Source organism: Anoplophora glabripennis, unplaced genomic scaffold, assembly GCF_000390285.2.
Source record: "Anoplophora glabripennis isolate ALB-LARVAE unplaced genomic scaffold, Agla_2.0 scaffold669, whole genome shotgun sequence".
Classification (NCBI taxonomy): domain Eukaryota; kingdom Metazoa; phylum Arthropoda; class Insecta; order Coleoptera; family Cerambycidae; genus Anoplophora; species Anoplophora glabripennis.
Window position 1 is genome coordinate 202684 of NW_019416752.1, and position 17922 is coordinate 220605.

General features: G+C 31.7%; 1 protein-coding gene across 1 annotated transcript in view; it reads left to right on the plus strand.

The window, feature by feature from the left end:
• LOC108913014 overlaps positions 1–17922 on the plus strand; it is a 153466-nt gene that overhangs the window by 100629 nt on the left and 34915 nt on the right. The window contains exon 4 of the mRNA XM_023455413.1: positions 16686–16857. Coding sequence (XP_023311181.1) covers positions 16686–16857 — 172 coding nt within the window. The remainder of the gene's footprint in view (positions 1–16685; positions 16858–17922) is intronic.

The following is a 17922-nucleotide window of genomic DNA, read 5'->3' on the forward strand; positions in this document are numbered from 1 at the left end:
TTGAGTTTGATAAAGAAATATTAACTAATACCGGAGCTACAGGAAAAAATAGTTTATTATTTTTAAATTTCAACGCCCTGTATCTCGAAAATGAGCCGCTTTAGGACATATGTTTATTAAGAAACTGCACTTATTTTTGGATTTTTTACATACCATATCCGTTTGTAACACCTATTCATTAACACCCTGTATTTATCATTTTTTTTAATACCGGTCTAAATATACATAGGATACATACGAATTTTTTGTATTTTAATAAATTAACAAACATTTCCAATTCAATATTTGCGTTGACGTTTCCTTGTAGTGAAATACAGTGTATTATATAGCTACTATTATTCACTACAGCTACTATTAGAGACTACAGTGGCTTTAGTATACGATTTATTGGTCGTTGTTGGTAGTAACTTAATAAGACATAACCCTATAACAGTTGTAAATGTAATGCAAGTTATTGATATTAGATTTTATGTTTATAAACATAACTCTTGTATAATTTTTTTAATAATTTCACTTATGGAAACGTCTCTTTTTCAATTGCGACTCAGTTAAAAATAAACCATCATAACTTCCATAAACTTCTCGAGGGTAAACTCTTTACTTTTCACCTAAATGTGCTTTAAATTTGAATCCCCTTCTAAAGGGTAGTTTTATGATGCAGCACTCCGGGGCCGCTGGCCACCGTGCCACATAAAAATGTGTTAAGAGGAAGCGGTGGCTTTGCAAGGAGTACTTGATCTGTGTAGAGGTCTGTCGGAAGTGGATTTTTGTGGGCAGGCGAACACGCGAGATATATAGAGGGTCAAGTACTATAAATGTAGGGGGGTTATTAATGGTAGACCCCGCATTGGCCAGTCTCTACGTCTTCCTATAAAAAAACAGTTGCCGAAACCTGCACGCCGGAATTTGATAATTAGGTAGGCGGGTTATGAAATTACGGCCATAGTTGATATGTTACTCTTTTCCTATCACGTAGCTAACGTACCATTCCGGTTCGTTAGGATTAGAGATTGATATCCAGCTGCGATATTCCAGCTAGCTTGAATGATTGTCAATTTTTATTCACAAATCCCCTTTATAGCTTAGCTTTTAAGATTTGTAACCGCAATAATCTATTAAACGCATTGAACTCTTTATATTCAAAGGTATCGAAGCCTTGTCATTATTTTATGATACGAGGTTTGATCAAAAAGTAACAGAAATTGTTAATTTTCTCGGAAAGTTTATATTTAATCTTCAATTTTTATCCAATCTCCATCAAAGTAGTCTCCATGTGATATTATACACCTATTCCAACGTTTCCGGTTTGAGAAACACTGGCATTTTTACATACCATCTTGAGCACGGTATGAAATTTTGCCTTTATCTCATCTATTGTTGAAAAACGTTGTTTTTTGGGTATCCTTTTGATTTCAAAAATAGGAAAAAGTCACAGAGGTAATGTCCGGAGAATAGGGCGTTTGCGGCATCACAACCGTGTTGTGTTTTGCCAAGAACTATTGGATAAGCAAAGCTGTATGCGCCGGCCGGTGCGTTGTCGTGGTGCAAAATCTACAAGTTGTTTCTCGTATTCTTGTTGTTTTTTCATAGTTACCTCACGCAAATTGTATAAAACTTGTAGGTAGTATCCATGTTGACTGTAAGACCGGGCACTAAAAATTCGTGATGAACTGTTTCATTGTAGTCGAAGAAAACGCTTAGAAGGACATTTGACCAGATCTCGCCTCATCTTTGATATCTTCTTGGCCTACCTGAAAACATCTGTACCATTGATAAACACGTGGCTGTGACATAATATCGTCGCCAAAGGCCACACAAAAAATCGCCAAATACACTGACGTGAGTCTTACTCATTCGCACGCTAAACACAACCTAAGCGTGGAAGCTGCCTAAAAATTGAGGTATGTCGTTGACGATGTTACCAATACACAAAATAAGAATCAACTCGATAGACAAGACAAAAAACGCGTAATTTGAAAATTCCCATTACTTTTTGATCAAACCTCGTACATTTTTTACAAGGCTATCAAAGTTATCAGATTAAAGTTGATGTAAATAACGTAAATATATAAAAAATTCATAAATATTTAGGTTAAAAATTATATTCATATCAGATAAGTCAAAGTAATGGATAACGCTTGCATACGCATTGATATAGGCATCATGTATTACTTTTATTATTTCATGTATTACTTTTACTGTCGTATTTAAGTATCAAATTTCCTCTGTTTTAAACCACGTTTTCTTAGATCTGAGAGTGTTGACAGAATTGCCCTCTGATCGCGAATGGCCTAACTTCATATAAAACGGTGGTCAATACAAATCAAATCAATATCTAATGCTTAGGTATATGTAAAGCAGCCAAGTGTCATTTTCTACACTCAAATTCTGTATGTGAGAAAAAAATGGTATTATTAATGGTTTAATAATATTTAGCTCGTTAATTTTCTATAACAAGCATGAAAAAATTATTTGTGATAGATACATACATATACCTAATAGTATTAAATTCAAAAGAGGTTTAAAATTTTGTATTGACAAATGATTTAAACTACACCAAAGAGTATTTCAGAAAATATTCATAAAATTTGATAAACTGCAGCGGATAAATATTGGTAACTAATATATTTTTTGATTTGCTGTTTTTTAAATCAATCTTCCTGGTTTTGTAATTTTTCTTAAATGTATTTGATTCATTATTTTAATTACATTGTTATTATTATTATTTCGTATACCCATATATTTCTAAAAGAGGGTATCCACCAAAACGTTTAAGGAAAAATTCTCATTTAATGCGTACCTATTTAAGAAAGTTTCAAATATATAGGTAACTTAATTTTTCTTCTAAATATATTTTAAAACTTGAATATATTCAACTATTTTATTTTTAGATATGTTTGTTCTAGTATTCTGTTTGTAGATGAATGTGCAAGAGGAATGCGAAAAAAAATTAAGTCGTTTTATTTGGTGTCCCAGCCAAAATAAGATATATTTAAACATTTTCTAATAATATTTTTTTTGTTTGGTATTAGCGATTGATTTCTACAATATCAAAAAATCGTTTATTAACTTTACTAAACAGTGATTCACTTTTGGGCCACCCTTATATCTCTCATTTGAAATTGAACCGTTTTTATATTTCAGCACGAAATCATTACCTTCAAAATTGGTTCTAGTCCGGTGTGGACTTTTTTAAATAAATATGTTTATATAATTGTTTTATCTAAAAGTTAATACTGTATTCTACTTTATTATGTCCGGAAAATTATCTGTTAAATTTGAGAGAAACATCTTTAAAAATACCCAAATATTTAGTATATTTTTTATTATTGCCTACTTTTCATTTTCTGTTTTTTATAAAACTATTCAATTTTCGAACATTTTTTTAATAGTATTAAAATTTATCATAGGACTGTCTGCCTCTAAGATTTTCTCATTTATTAAAAATATTCTCAGCAGAAAATGTAGGGCAGAGAACAAACAGAATAATATAACAACAATAAATAACTAAATAATCATGACCAATCCAATTGACCTACTTCTTTTTTCTACACATATTTCAGTCCTATTATTATTATTATTATTATTATTATTTTCATTATTGATGAGAATATTTTTATTAAATGTGAAAATATTAGGAGAATATAATATCTTAAAATAAAAAAAAACTAAAAGAAAATGCTTGCCTATGTTTGTTAGTGTTTCAATTAACGTATATGCTAAAGTAAAAAAAAACTAAATACTTGAACAGTTTTAAAGATATTTTTTCAAATTTCTATTAAATACATTACCAACTTCTAGATAAAAAATTGGAAATGTGTATATTTTAAATGTCCACCCCTTTTTTAATTTTCAAACCGTCGCCTATGACCAAAATCGGGTTATATCAAAATAATCGTTTTCTAGGTAATTATTTCTTACTAAAACGTCAAAACGTTGCAATTTACGGTAACTGAGATATAAGGGTGGCTGCATGAAAAATGAAACACACATTTATTATTTTCGTGAGAATCTGGATGAAGATCATTCTAATTTCGCACAGGTATTCATTCGGAATGCTTAATCCGACACCAAAAACATGGCGAAGACTTTAAACTTTAACACGTAGCATCCGCCTATTCCTATTATCCGACACCACACTGGGGAAGACATAAAAGATGCTCTTTCCTCGATATCATCTTACGAATTTTTCAGCGGAAAATATAAACACCCTAACGGGGTGCGGTTTTTTGTAATTATGTGATGATTTACGATCCAAGCAATTAAATCGGCAGCTTGTTCGCGTTTACTGCAACGTTGTTAAAGTAAAGGCTTTTCAGATATAATGTGAATTTTATTAAATAATGATAATAACAGCTCTGTTAATATAACCGTAGCAAACTGTGTTATCTAATGCACCTATTTTAATTAGAACTTCACAAGACTTTGCAATTTTGTAATTTATTTTTAGATTATATGTGTGGATATTTTTTTATTAATAGTTCCTGTTAATCCGTTTAAAAATTTATACGTTTTTTGTTATTTTTATGTCAACATTCTACTTCCTTTTTATTAAAATGTATAATTCTTGTATCGAAAAATGAGAGTTCGTACATATAATTCAATTATACAGCGACGCAACATGACAATGTTGAAAACAAAGGAGCAATTTTTTTCCGCCGAAATTTATAAATCTTTTCTTATATTTGCTCTTGAAAACCTCGATTTTGAGGTATAGAATGTCAAAGTTATCAAAAAAATTTAATATTGAAAAGAAATAAATTAATAAAATAGCGCTCAACGTGAAAAAGTACCACCTCAAACCACAAATAACAAAGCAGTACAAATCGCCAAACACTATTCATTCATGCGTGTGAGGAAATGTGTTACCTCCTCTTTTTGAAAATATGTTCCCTGTATATGGATCCTGCTGATTTCAATAAATGCTTCTTAAAATTGCTAGATCCAGTATTCCAAACAACAAGTAAGTATACCAAATTAAATGTGTTTCTAGAAAATGGAAAAATTTAGCAACTGTGTTTATATGAACTTTTTTTGCTACTTTAAAGAGATAAATAAATCCATTATTACACAATATTTTTTTTGCTGTAGGTTTATAAATTCTTTTATAATCTGAAAAGATCCTAAAAGATAATATTTCCCCAAACCTTTGAAACTTACACAATTGATTCATTTCCTTAAAGAAACAAAAAAATATAAACTAAAATATTCCATTTCTCAGATAAACAATCGGATCTTAAACTTCAGTTTTTCTCCAGAACAGCAAATTCTCTATTTTCTTTTTACTCAAAATCTAACAATTTTTAGAGAAACTGACGAAAGGCATTTTTTGTGCGACGTCGTGAAATGGTCGATTTAAATGTAATCATGTTCCTTGCAGAAATAACTGGCGAAAAAATTATTTTCAGCAATATGTCGACCCAATACGTCACTGATGTAGCAAATGAAATATTTGAAAATGATTTTTATGGCTTTATATGCCCTTATAACGTGTACCATATTTAAATCAGATATTAAATGTCGGTTCTCAAACTATTCCAAAGGTAAGACTTTAACAAGACAAAAAATATTGCTTTATTGAAAAACAGATACACATGTTTGCATATTAATAATTTATTTTTTATATTAAATGAAGAAATGATACATTCAAAAGACTGAAGGTGTGTTGAACTTGGTGGACTTGCAATATTTTTTAAATAGAATGGCTTCTCCGAAAGTATTAAAAAATAAGTAGAGTCCTAGAAAATCCCAGAATATCGAATATAACTAGAAGGCCATGCTTTCATATTTAAACATAAAATTTAATTCCAAGCAACTTTTCCCCATTACTTTTTCACGTAGCGTTAAGATTTAAGGTACTTTACTCTTCACTGTTTCTACCTTTTCCAAATTTTTGAACACCCTGTACATTAAATTGAACAAATCACTATCTTGCCAAGGGTTTCTGGACAAGCAAAAATTTTTATGAAGAATAATTTTTTTTTGACAATTTAAATTTTGTATCCATTTCAGGTATAGGCAACCCGAACTGGGGACACCCTGTATATTTATAACTTGCACCTTACTTTTTATATTAGGTGGTCTTTCGAGCCGTGCCCGCGCCATGTTAACCCCGATTGTCTTAAGAGATACAGGGTTGGTCAAAACTTATGGAACGTGAATGAAGAATTTGTGAATGAATAACAATGAATATTGAAGTTATCTATAGACGAAAAAATTTTGATTTTCATTCTTATTTTTTAATTTCTTTTATTCTACAGGGTGTCCCTGAAAAGGATGGACAACGCTTGACCACAGGTTCCTTGGATGAAAATAAGACTATTTATTTAGCCTAACTTACCTATATACAAAAATGCACGCCTACTGAGATATAGCCTTCTAAATATAGAATAGAAAAGATAGTTTTTTTCAAATAATTTGAAAACTAATTTTCTTAGAAACTTCAAATTTGGTACACTTATTTTTTTATATAAGCGCAACGTAAATAAAAAAATTGGTGATAATACATATACAGGATGTTATCTTTCTAGTGCCTGTGCGCCACTGGTTATCCCGTAATTTTTTTGTGTGTACGCCAGTGAGGCCAGAATTTATATTAAAAAAATAAGCATTATTTTAAAAGATTTTTTTATTCTTACAAAATTTTGAAATCATTTATGGATTTCGAGTAAAACTGGCATTTTTTATACATTAAATATAGGCAAAAATTCCGATTTGTAAAAAATAATTTATAACTATAATATAATAATTGAGACTATAATTTATAGTCTCAAAGCAGGGAATAATAATGAAAAAACATCTCATTATAAAAAATAACTACATATTTTTAGTCTTAGTATTATCAATCAATAAAATGAAAATCAACACTAATATTTCAAATAAACAATATCAACTAATAATGTAAGGAAGTCATCATAAACATTTTAAATAAACCTAAATTGATATTTGTAATCATATTATAATAGTATTGCAGTAAATGCTCAAAGTGACTTTTCTTTTTCTTAAACGCAAGCATTAGTTCTTCGAAAATGAAAATGAATTTTATCCAATAATTGTGCTTTACCTTAATTTCATATTGTATTCTTTCCCATTAATCGTTTTCTATATTTACTGAAAAGTTTTAAACTGTGGTCCTCAACACTCACCAAAGGAAATAATTACATGGGTTTAGATCCGGGGATCGAGGTGACCATTTCAAAGGGGCATTATTTCCTCTACCTATCCACCTGTTAGGATAGTAACCTGTAATAACTGGTCTTTTAATACTCTATTAACGGAACTTTTTGAAAGCCAACCTCTGCCGCTAAACGCCTTGTATTTACTTGAGGAATTTCTTTGACCCTTTCCAAAATTTGTTCCTCCAGCTGAATAGTTCCGGCCGTACGTTATCCACGATTTAATGTTACAGGTAAAAAAACGTCTTGTTTCTCGAAGGCATCTCTCCGTATTAGCAAGTGTTTTGTGATTTGGAATTCTTCGATTAGGAAATCTTTCAGCATATGTTCAAACAGTAGCACAACAATTTGCTTCACAATAACCCAAAACTAATAACATATCAGTTTGTTCAGCAAAAGTATAAATTGCAATAAAAAAACAAAGTGAATCACACCGAGCTTAACACTGAACCTTTTAATTATTGTTATGAATGTGTTTCTTTGGTATATGGCACCTCCTAGTAGACTGTTTTAATTATCTTAAACTGATTTTATATTATTTAATGTGTAAAAAATGCCAGTTTTACTCGAAATACATAAACGATATCAAAATTTTGTAGGAAGCAAAAAATCTTCTAAAATAGTGCGTATTTTTAAAAATATTAATTCTGTCGTCATTGGCGTACACACAAAAAAGATACGGGATAGCCAGTGGCTCACAGGCACTAGAAAGAGAACATCCTGTATATGTATTCTCACCAAATTCTATATACTACCCTTATTCTAATTATTTGAAAAAAAGTAGGTCATCTTTTCTATATTTAGAAGGTTATATCTCAGTAGGCGTGAACTTTTGTATATAGGTAAGTTAGGCTAAATAGTCTTATTTTCATCCAAGGAACCTGTGGTCAAGCGTTGTCCATCCTTTTCAGGGACACCCTGTATATTTGTAGTTCTTAATTCGAAAACAAAATGATGTTTTAAACTTAACTGTTATTAGTACACAGTATGTAGAGAATTCGAATACATTGCCCTGAGAACGGAAAAGTAACATTGAATATACGGACTACTTTTTAGTTTTTATTGAAATACGAAATTATCTACTTTTACAAAGAATGTCTTAAAAACGAAACATCTAGCTATTTTGGCAGTTTCAACAACAGCAAACTGAAAATTAAATTTTCGCATGAAGCCGATCTTTTGAAATTGAATCAGTAATTTTGAAACGTATCTCTCTTAGAGTTTGATTGACATAAAACTAAACTAAACTAACTAAAATTTTCAGATTTTCTTCGATACATCAAAAACTCGTCAGAAAAGCGAAGGTGCTCGAAAAAGGGACACCCTGTACTTCGCACATTCTTGTTCCTATTCTTCTGGCAACAAACTTTTTCAATGTACCTTCCATCAGATTGTGTTTTGGTAAAAGTGAAATTTTTTAAACACGTCCATTTACAGACTAGCAATCTTCGGGACCAGATCGAATAGCTTCAGGTAGCTCTAAGTGAGGCGATGTGTAATAATTAATCAGTACGACGCGACTCATTATCGCGGGGGTATCCATTACGGTCTCCAGGAAGTCATTAGACGAGGAAAGGCTAATGGCACACCCTGCGTTACTTATCAGACGACTTGTGGGTGCCCACTTTGGTTAAATATGGGGCCGATCAATTTCATTCACCTTACGGGCTACCCGAAGAATTATAAATCGATGGAAGGATGCTTAGACTTAGAAATGACTTAATTAAGATAAACCAAAGGGATATTAGGGGTTGGCAGGTGTTACAAAAAATCTGTTGCCAGCGACAGTTTTATTTACTGACTTACAAATACACGTTCAGTTAATAGTACTAGTAATAATGTTCAATTTAATCAATCATGCTATCCGGGATCGGAAACGTTAAGCTTATGGTAAATATGGAATAAAACAATTATTCATGCTTGAATCGAGTCATATCTTGTTATTTTCTTTAGTTTCGAAGATATTTGATATGGTTTAAAACACTACTGATGTCAATTAAACACAAAACAAAAAAAAATACACTGAAAAAGGTACGATTTAGCCTTAATATTTATTTGTCACAGTAGCCTCAAATTTGAAATTCACATATTTATTTTTTCAAATGAAATGTGTATTACATATTGCATTTTTAAATTTTCTTGAAATAGATAACACCCAGAATAAATCTTGTATAAATGAAATGTGAAATGTACAAATGAAATGTGTGAAATGAAAATTAAGTGAAAAAAAGCAAGCTTTCGTTTTAAAAAAATAAAGTTTCCTTTTATATCTGAAAAAATTAAAATCTAGCAACAATGTTGCTGTTAGCCAATAAAAGTTACGAGTGCAAAATGAACACTGTATGTGTATGTGTAAGATAATGTTATTTTGTCTCACAATTTACTAAATAAAACCGATATTGTATTTGTCTTACTTTTCTTATTTCCAACTCAAGATATTCACATTGAAATACATTTTTTTAAGAAAGTCTACTGCAAAGTCACAAAGTGGTGCATTAGTAACTTTCATCAAATTCTTAATGTTCAGCTTCAGACAATTTGACAGATTTTGGTATTTACCTGGCTCTATATATTTTATCATTTATTTAAAGCAGACATTTTTTCACAGATTTCGAGACATCAGTGTATGTGTAATCGCCTGTAACCTTTTGGAAGAATCAAGACTTATATTATAGAATTCAAGATTCGGAAACTGGATTGTAAAGATTAGCAGATATCCCGCGTTGAATATGTTAAAAGTTGTTTATGACACAAAAATACTAAATAACCACTTGCAAAAGACAGGTTTGATACAGAAAGTGTAAACAGAGGAAGTGAAAGAGAACGCCGCCTAACAGTATGAATATTTTGTTAATTGTTTTTTTTGTTTCGACAGTATGTATATACCTACATCTATTGACTGTGTTAAAATTACTTGTTTCTTAACTGTCATCCTTGTGCATCTAAAAGTCTCTTGTACTTCGGTGTGGGTGAAAGTATATTATTCTAATATTATACTTATTAGTTTAGTGCTGTCTTTTATTAAATACCACATATTTACCTCCTGCAAAAGGTTCATTCCATCTGAACTTTTGCAACCGGCTGCAAGCAAATTATCAACAATGTCAAGATTTACCTGCTAAAATTTTATTTTCAGACTAAAGCATTAGGTATAATTCACTAAAAAAATGTTAATTTTCACTCAATCTATAAAGAATACACTCTGCCTCAAATTAATATATTGAATATTAATTTGACGCAGAGTGTATTCTTTATTCTTATTCATTAATGTTTATATTACGTTCATTTTACATATTCCGATGATCCAAACGTAAACAATGGTCGAAACTAATCGAACGGCATCCTCAAAAAAGCACGGATACAGAATCCGATTTCTCATCATATAATAGGTTTCATTTCGTGTGTATCATTAGTAATTTAATTTTGATGAGGTTTTATGTTGTTTAGCATTATACGAAATTGCTTAGCTTAGATTCGGCTGACGGATTTACTGGCAGTAATTAATTCATTATTTTTTGTTACACCTATATGAAACATATCCACTTTCTTACCTCTCGACTTTTATAATCATTCCGTGGCTACAGACAATTATTTACTTCATGGGAATATGTAAAGTGAACGTACCGCCTTTTGTGCTGCATTATTTTAATTTTGAAAAAAAAGGTCTGCCAGTTCTCGCTAAAGAAGTCCCTAAGAAGTTTTGATGTGATATCCTCTGCTGTACAAGAATATTTAAATACCGAAATTACTTATATGTGGATAGGAAGCGGCGATCCGCAATGGCCTTCTTGGTTTCCTGCCTTAAATGCTTTAGACTTTTATTTCCTGAAATACCTACTTAAAAGAGATATTATTAAAGATATATTATATAGAAGTCAATAAAAAACTATCAGTTCGGATTGAATCACAGGCAACAGCATTTTTGTAAATGTGTGTGATTCTTTAATACGATTTGCTTATATGTTGACGAGGGACGTAACAACACTTGCTGTAATGTCATACAATGTTTTATCTTTAAAAAATAAGTCAAGAAAACACCCTATAGATACTGCACTGCTGCAAAATAAGAGAAAATGTTTTAAAGTGCATGACGATACATTAAACGGTTTTCATATAACAGCATAGGAATGAAGCGCGGCAATTAAAGAGCGTCGACATTGTTTCTTGATTGCAGACCGATTCAGTTTTTAGTGCAACAATCGGAAACCTTAATAAGCAGTTCGGTAGAAGAAGTGGTCCTGTGCAGCCATGAGAGAATGCACAATGAGCGATAAAGAATCGCCCGAAATCGAGTCGAAAACGAAACCGGCGTCGTTAAGGTGGTCTTTTGACGGTTCGGGCTCTAAGATTGTGGCCTGAAGTGGCATACTTTAGATAAACTGGAGTTTATGTTTGGTTTTTGTCAAATCGCTAAGTAGGTAGCCGGCACGTAAGTAGACCTAATTTTACGATAGGAATTTTCTGGACGAAATGTTATTTCCACCTTGAGCTCTAAACTACGACGTTTTTTATATAAGGACACTTCGGATATCTGTAAAATGTGTCGTTCAAAATGCCTGCAGATACTGCCCTAATGCGTATGGCATACTTTGTTGTCGTTTGACTATATACTCAACGACGATGATAATATTTGACAGGGTCTTTATAAACTAAATGATGTACCCTTGAACATTTTCAATAATATCTAATTAACAAGATTAAAATTGATGCGTTAATCTACCAATTTATAATGGATTTTCTGAAATCATTAACAATAATGCTCTTCCTAATTTCTTCCTTAAATATACAGGGTGTATTTCAACAATGAAGCACAAATTATATCAGTGATAATTTGGTGTTAATTAGGTGAATAACTGTGCAATGGTGTAATAATAATAACTGTGTAAAACTACCTACTACTGCACAGATAAATCAAATTTATTTGAACCCTGAGGGTATGATGCGCAATGGCAGAGTAGTGGACTGGGAAGACTATACCTTTACCACCAAAACTGCAACTTTCATCGAAGTCCTTTATTCTAATAAAATCAATTTCTCTGACCTTCGAATCATATTTTTGGCAAACAACGCGAAACTTGAAACGGAACAAAGACTGCGCGAGAAAATTGCAATATTGTATTTCCCAAACTTAAAAATAGATATCTTAATCAGTTCACTATAATATCGTCTGAAAACAAAATTACTTATATGGTTAGCTGCGTAGAATTTGATCCACTTAGAATGTTTTTTCTTTTAATTTACTTCAAAAAGTAAATATACTACTGTTTTTGGATTATTTATTAAACAAAATTAATATTTATTATTTATTCAGACCCAAATTTAAAAAATAATCACAAACAAACATTAACAAAAACGCAAAAACAAAGATACACTTCTATCTATAACATAACAGGCAACGAAATATTGAGTTAAATGTTGACTGCAAATATTCGTGTCAATTTTTATTAATTTTATTTAAACTGAAAAAAAAATAAATACATAATTATTCCAAACCATTCAAATTCACAGAAAAATTAACGTTAAGTAATTAGGTTATTAAATTATTTTGAGGATAAAATATTAAAATTTCTGTGTATATTACAAACCATTCAATTCATGAAGCAAATATACAGGGCTGGAAAATCCACATGGTCCATCTGCCTTTACATGAGAGCGACAAAGTAAAGTAAAGGAATCCGTGCTATAGACAAGAATGGCTATAGTGAAGACGTTTCATAATCTGAATAGTCACCGCCCGTTTCCGGTTAGAAGTGAGAATGACCATTCAGATTATGAAACGTCTTCAATCTAACCATCCTTGTCTATCGCACGAATTTCTATGACTTACTTTATCGCTCTCACGTAACGGCCGATATACCATGGGGACTTTCCGAACCTGTATAGTAAAAAAGATATGTTCACAGAATTAAACATTATTTAAAAATAATGCGAAAATACGTATTATTCGAAATCGTATTTTTAAGACGAGTTTTTAAATCAGTGGCAAACCCTGAAATCCACATAGAATATGAACTATTTAAAAGAGTTGTATTTAAATAAATAAGTGGCAATACGAGCCCAGGCTCATAATAGTTCGGCCGGTAATAATTTGTAACTATATTTTTGAAGATAATATTAAACTTAAAACAAAGGTGCAAAATTTAATCAAAACTATTACAACTATATTCAAAACTATACTTTTAAGTAGCTGAAACTGAAAATTATAATTAAATTACGTAAAGAAACAAATCAGTATAACAAAAAATGTATTTCACGTGGTAGGTCATAATAGTTCGGCCGCTTATCGTAATTGCCATGAAATCGAGCTGACTAGTTAAAACAAAGCAATTATGAAATATATCAACAAGACAGCTGTCAGTATTAGTTTCAAATCATATTTAAAGCATAATGCCTCGTGGTAAGCCCTTAAGTAAAGATTTTCGTTTGTCCATCATTAATGCCCATAAGAAAGGTATTTCGGCACGTCGAATTTCAGTTTCTCATTCTGTGCCGCGTTCTACCGTTCAAGACATTATCAATTTATATAAAACTACTAATGGAGTTGATCAAAAAATTAAAACCGGCCGACCATCTACAATTACAGAAGCAAATAAAAGAGCTTTACGGAGAATTGTGAAAACAAATCGGAGATCTAACACTAAAGAGATAACTGTTTTATGGAGAGAAAGTATAGCCAAGGATATTTCGTTGTCTACAACTAAAAGGACTATTAGAAAAATAGGATACAAATTTTATAAGGTAAAATTTATTCGTTTTTTTTTTGGTGAAACTGTTGGCATCCAATTTTTTTTTAACAGGCAAAAGAAAAGCCACTACTGACAACTTTACAAAAACGCAACAGACTAAAGTGGGCTCGGGAACATCAGAACTGGACTCAAAGACAGTGGTACAATATAATTTGGAGTGATGAGTCCAAGTTTGATGTTTGTGTGGGCGACTCCCGTAAAAGGGTGTTACGAACATCCAGCGAAGCATTCCATAATGACTGTCTAGTAAAAAAAGTAAAGTTCCCAGCATCAGTCATGATATGGGGTTGTATGTCTGCAAAAGGAGTGGGCAAATTACACTTCATCGATGGAATTGTTAACGCCCAAAAATATAAGGAGATATTGGAAGCAAGTTTTTTACCATCTATCGCGCAATGTGCAGCCGATGACGGTGACTTCATGTTCCAACAGGATGGTGCACCTTGCCATACTGCGAAAACTGTGAAGACGTGGTTTCAAGAACATAACATTCCTGTTCTAAAATGGACGTCTTCTAGTCCAGATTTGTCTCCAATCGAGACACTTTGGCACAACATGAAGAAGCAACTTCGAAAAAATCCAGCGCGGACAGTACCCGAATTAAAAGCTACTTTGCAAAATGTATGGAATAATATTCCACCAGAAGAGTGTGCACGACTTGTGGATACAATGCCCAGTAGAATTAAGGCGGTTATTGCTAATAAAGGCGACGTAACGCAATATTAGGTTTTGGCCGAACTATTATGACCCACCACGTGAAATACATTTTTGGTTATACTGATTTGTTTCTTTACGTAATTTAATTATAATTTTCAGTTTCAGCTACTTAAAAGTATAGTTTAGAATATAGTTGTAATAGTTTTGATTAAATTTTGCACCTTTGTTTTAAGTTTAATATTATCTTCAAAAATATAGTTTCAAATTATTACCGGCCGAACTATTATGAGCCTGGGCTCGTACATGTTCCACTTAAAACTGTAATATCTACAACTTTCTTGGTTTTTATTTATTTATTTAAGTTCAGCTTGAGCAAAAATTCATTCAGTTTTTCAATTATGATATTCTCTGAAATATTAAAAGCAAAAGAAAATTTGGAAACATGTAGATCTTTTTCCCAATATTTACTTTTTTCGAGACGTGTCGACTTCAATATGCAATGTATGATGTAACAGGAAAATCTATTATTTTATTTAAATCACACTGAGACAAAATATTCTTTTAAAATAATGTTATAATGGCTTTATTTACACCATATACTAACTAACAAACAATAAATTATAAAAAAAAAATTATCAACAACACAAATAAAAATTGCACAATGGTAAACCTGATAAGGGGCAGAGACAAACCGTATTTTATGAAATACATATTATTTAAAAATTCAGTCGTAGGTGGCTCATGTCATTTATTTAAAATAAAACATGTATGATAGATGACACATATTAGTTTTACAATAATTACATTTTATCAGCTTGTGTTTTTCAATTTAACTATACTAAGATTTACCATTGTACAATTTTTCTGTAGTTGATCATTTGTTTTTTATAATTTATTATTTGTTAGTTAGTATGTGGTGTGAATAAAGCGATTATAATAATATTTTAAAAGAAAAGACTATTTTGTCTCAGTGTGATTTAAATAAAATAATAGATTACATCATACATTACATCTTCCAGATGGCTCGCATTTCCACGTTCAACGAATCAAACAATTTTTTTATCGCCACGCTATCTATACAGAAAGATTTGAACTAATAATTCTAATGGCACTTTGAAGCTATTCGAGAGACCTAATAACCCCAGTATGCGGACCTAAAATAAATTTCTTCGTGTCGGAGATATTGGCAGCGGGAGTGTTAAATGGCACACTGTATAATTCACCAATAATGCAACTTAACAATTGGTTATTAATTAGGTACTTTTAAACACACCCCCATAAATCTGCTGTAGATATGTGTAACATTAACATTTGTATTTTTTTGTGTCGTATTTTACATCGAATAGATTTAATCCTTGTGTCTTTAAAACTTCTTGGTATATCAATCTATGTATTCATGACAAAATAAATGTCAAGTATGCGACTTTTTTTAATCCGTTTACATCGCCCTAGTTCTGCTACTATGGTTATGGCATCCTTTCCGAGGGATGATACGTCTTCCAAGTACTAACCGTTGTCTAAATATTGTTTGACTTTTTATATCAATAACATGAATGCCAAATCGCTAGCCTGCACCCGCCCTTAATTATGTGACTTCAACTATATTCTACAAACTATATTCCAAAAACTATATTTTCTGCTCCATAGTTATATTTACTTTTCACAGTTTACATTTGAAGAATTTCGAAATGAAGTTATGTGCGCAAAAAATATTTTCGACGGTTGTTAGGCGCCGTCTAAACAAAACATTCTACTTTGAACAAATTTCGGCATGAGTCGGCTCCCCGGGGGCCACTTCTGCTCTAATTACGCAGTAATATGACAATAAAACCTTATCTAAACATTGAAAAGTGGGTAGTTTCTATATTCCACATCCTGTCTAAATAATTTTATTGTGTCTACTAAAACCAGGCGCCACCATTGTCGGTCCCAGATGTATTGTTATTGTTCGGCAAGAGTCACGGCCTTGTTAACAAATTTCAAACACGACTACTTAAAAAATCATTTCCCGATCGGCAAAATGCAAAACCTTAAGCTTAACATTAATGGATTATAATGTGGCTCGGCAGATACCGTCAATCAAACTAATGACTGGCCTTTGTTGCAGGCATAAAAGAAAAGTACAAAACTTCCTCCCCTGTAAAAATTCTCCCCAAAACAACTGTGATGTTACGACGGCGGCTACCATTTACGAAGACTTACATGACGTCATTCCAAGGCCTACCCCTACTCATCATCCCCAACTTGCCGGGGGGCACATCGTTGCTCCGTCAATAGAGGTGAGTATTGAATTATTAGGCTTAGTCATGGCATAGCATAATAAGTAAAAAATTGAAAATAAAATTTAAAAATATATATAATGCAATAAAATATGGGTATTCCAGTATTTCGTCCCTTGAAGTTGGCAACAAATTTTAGTTTCTTTTTAATAACTTTAAATCGATTTAAGGGGGCGTTTTTATGCGTAATTTTCAGTGAATTTATATTTTTATCTTTCAATGGGGGTTTTAGAAAATCTACATTGTACATTTTAGAAAATCTGTACTGTACATTGGTTTTAGAAAATCTACATTGTACAGGGTATCTCAAACTCGATAGTACGGGCCTAATGTGAGGATCCAGAAATTTTAAATAAAATTTGGGACACGTGGTGTTAAATTGGATGAGATAAGTTCCATTTTCAATCGAAAGTATTATCTTTGGGATTTGACAAAAACGACTAATGACGTCATCGATTATATTTTTTCCAGTAACATACCTATTTTTTTCCTGTCAAAAAGCTCCCTTTTTTCTAATAATCTTTTATTGGCGAAATTTTTCTCTATTACTTCCTTTTAAAACTTATAAGCAATATCGTCCTGAAGAGTCTCAAAAGAAATACCACCTAAAAATCACATTAGCGGTGGAAGGATCAAGTAGTCGTTTAAAGTGCATAAATGTCACAAAATACTTGTCATTTCTCAATACGAACGTCAAACGTATAACTTTTGTGCTTACAAACTGTTTTCTCATTCAGGAAAAGTTGATAACTATGTTGCTAATTTACGGCGACTCACAAACAAAAATTAAGAAGAGCTATAGAGAACCTTTACAAGACTCGAGGCGACCTTGCAACGAAATGAAAATGGTTTTCTGTTTGGAAAAAATCTAATAATTGATCGAAGAGTAAGAAACAATGTTAATACAGCTAAACTGTTACAGTATTTCGAACAAAATCCACGAAATTCTAGGGCAGGCCAGTCGAAAATTGAATTTGGATAAATCAGCCGTTGAACGAAATTAAAGACCAATGGGTATCATGACTACAAAATTCACAATTTGGAGTATTTGCCTGAGCGTCACAT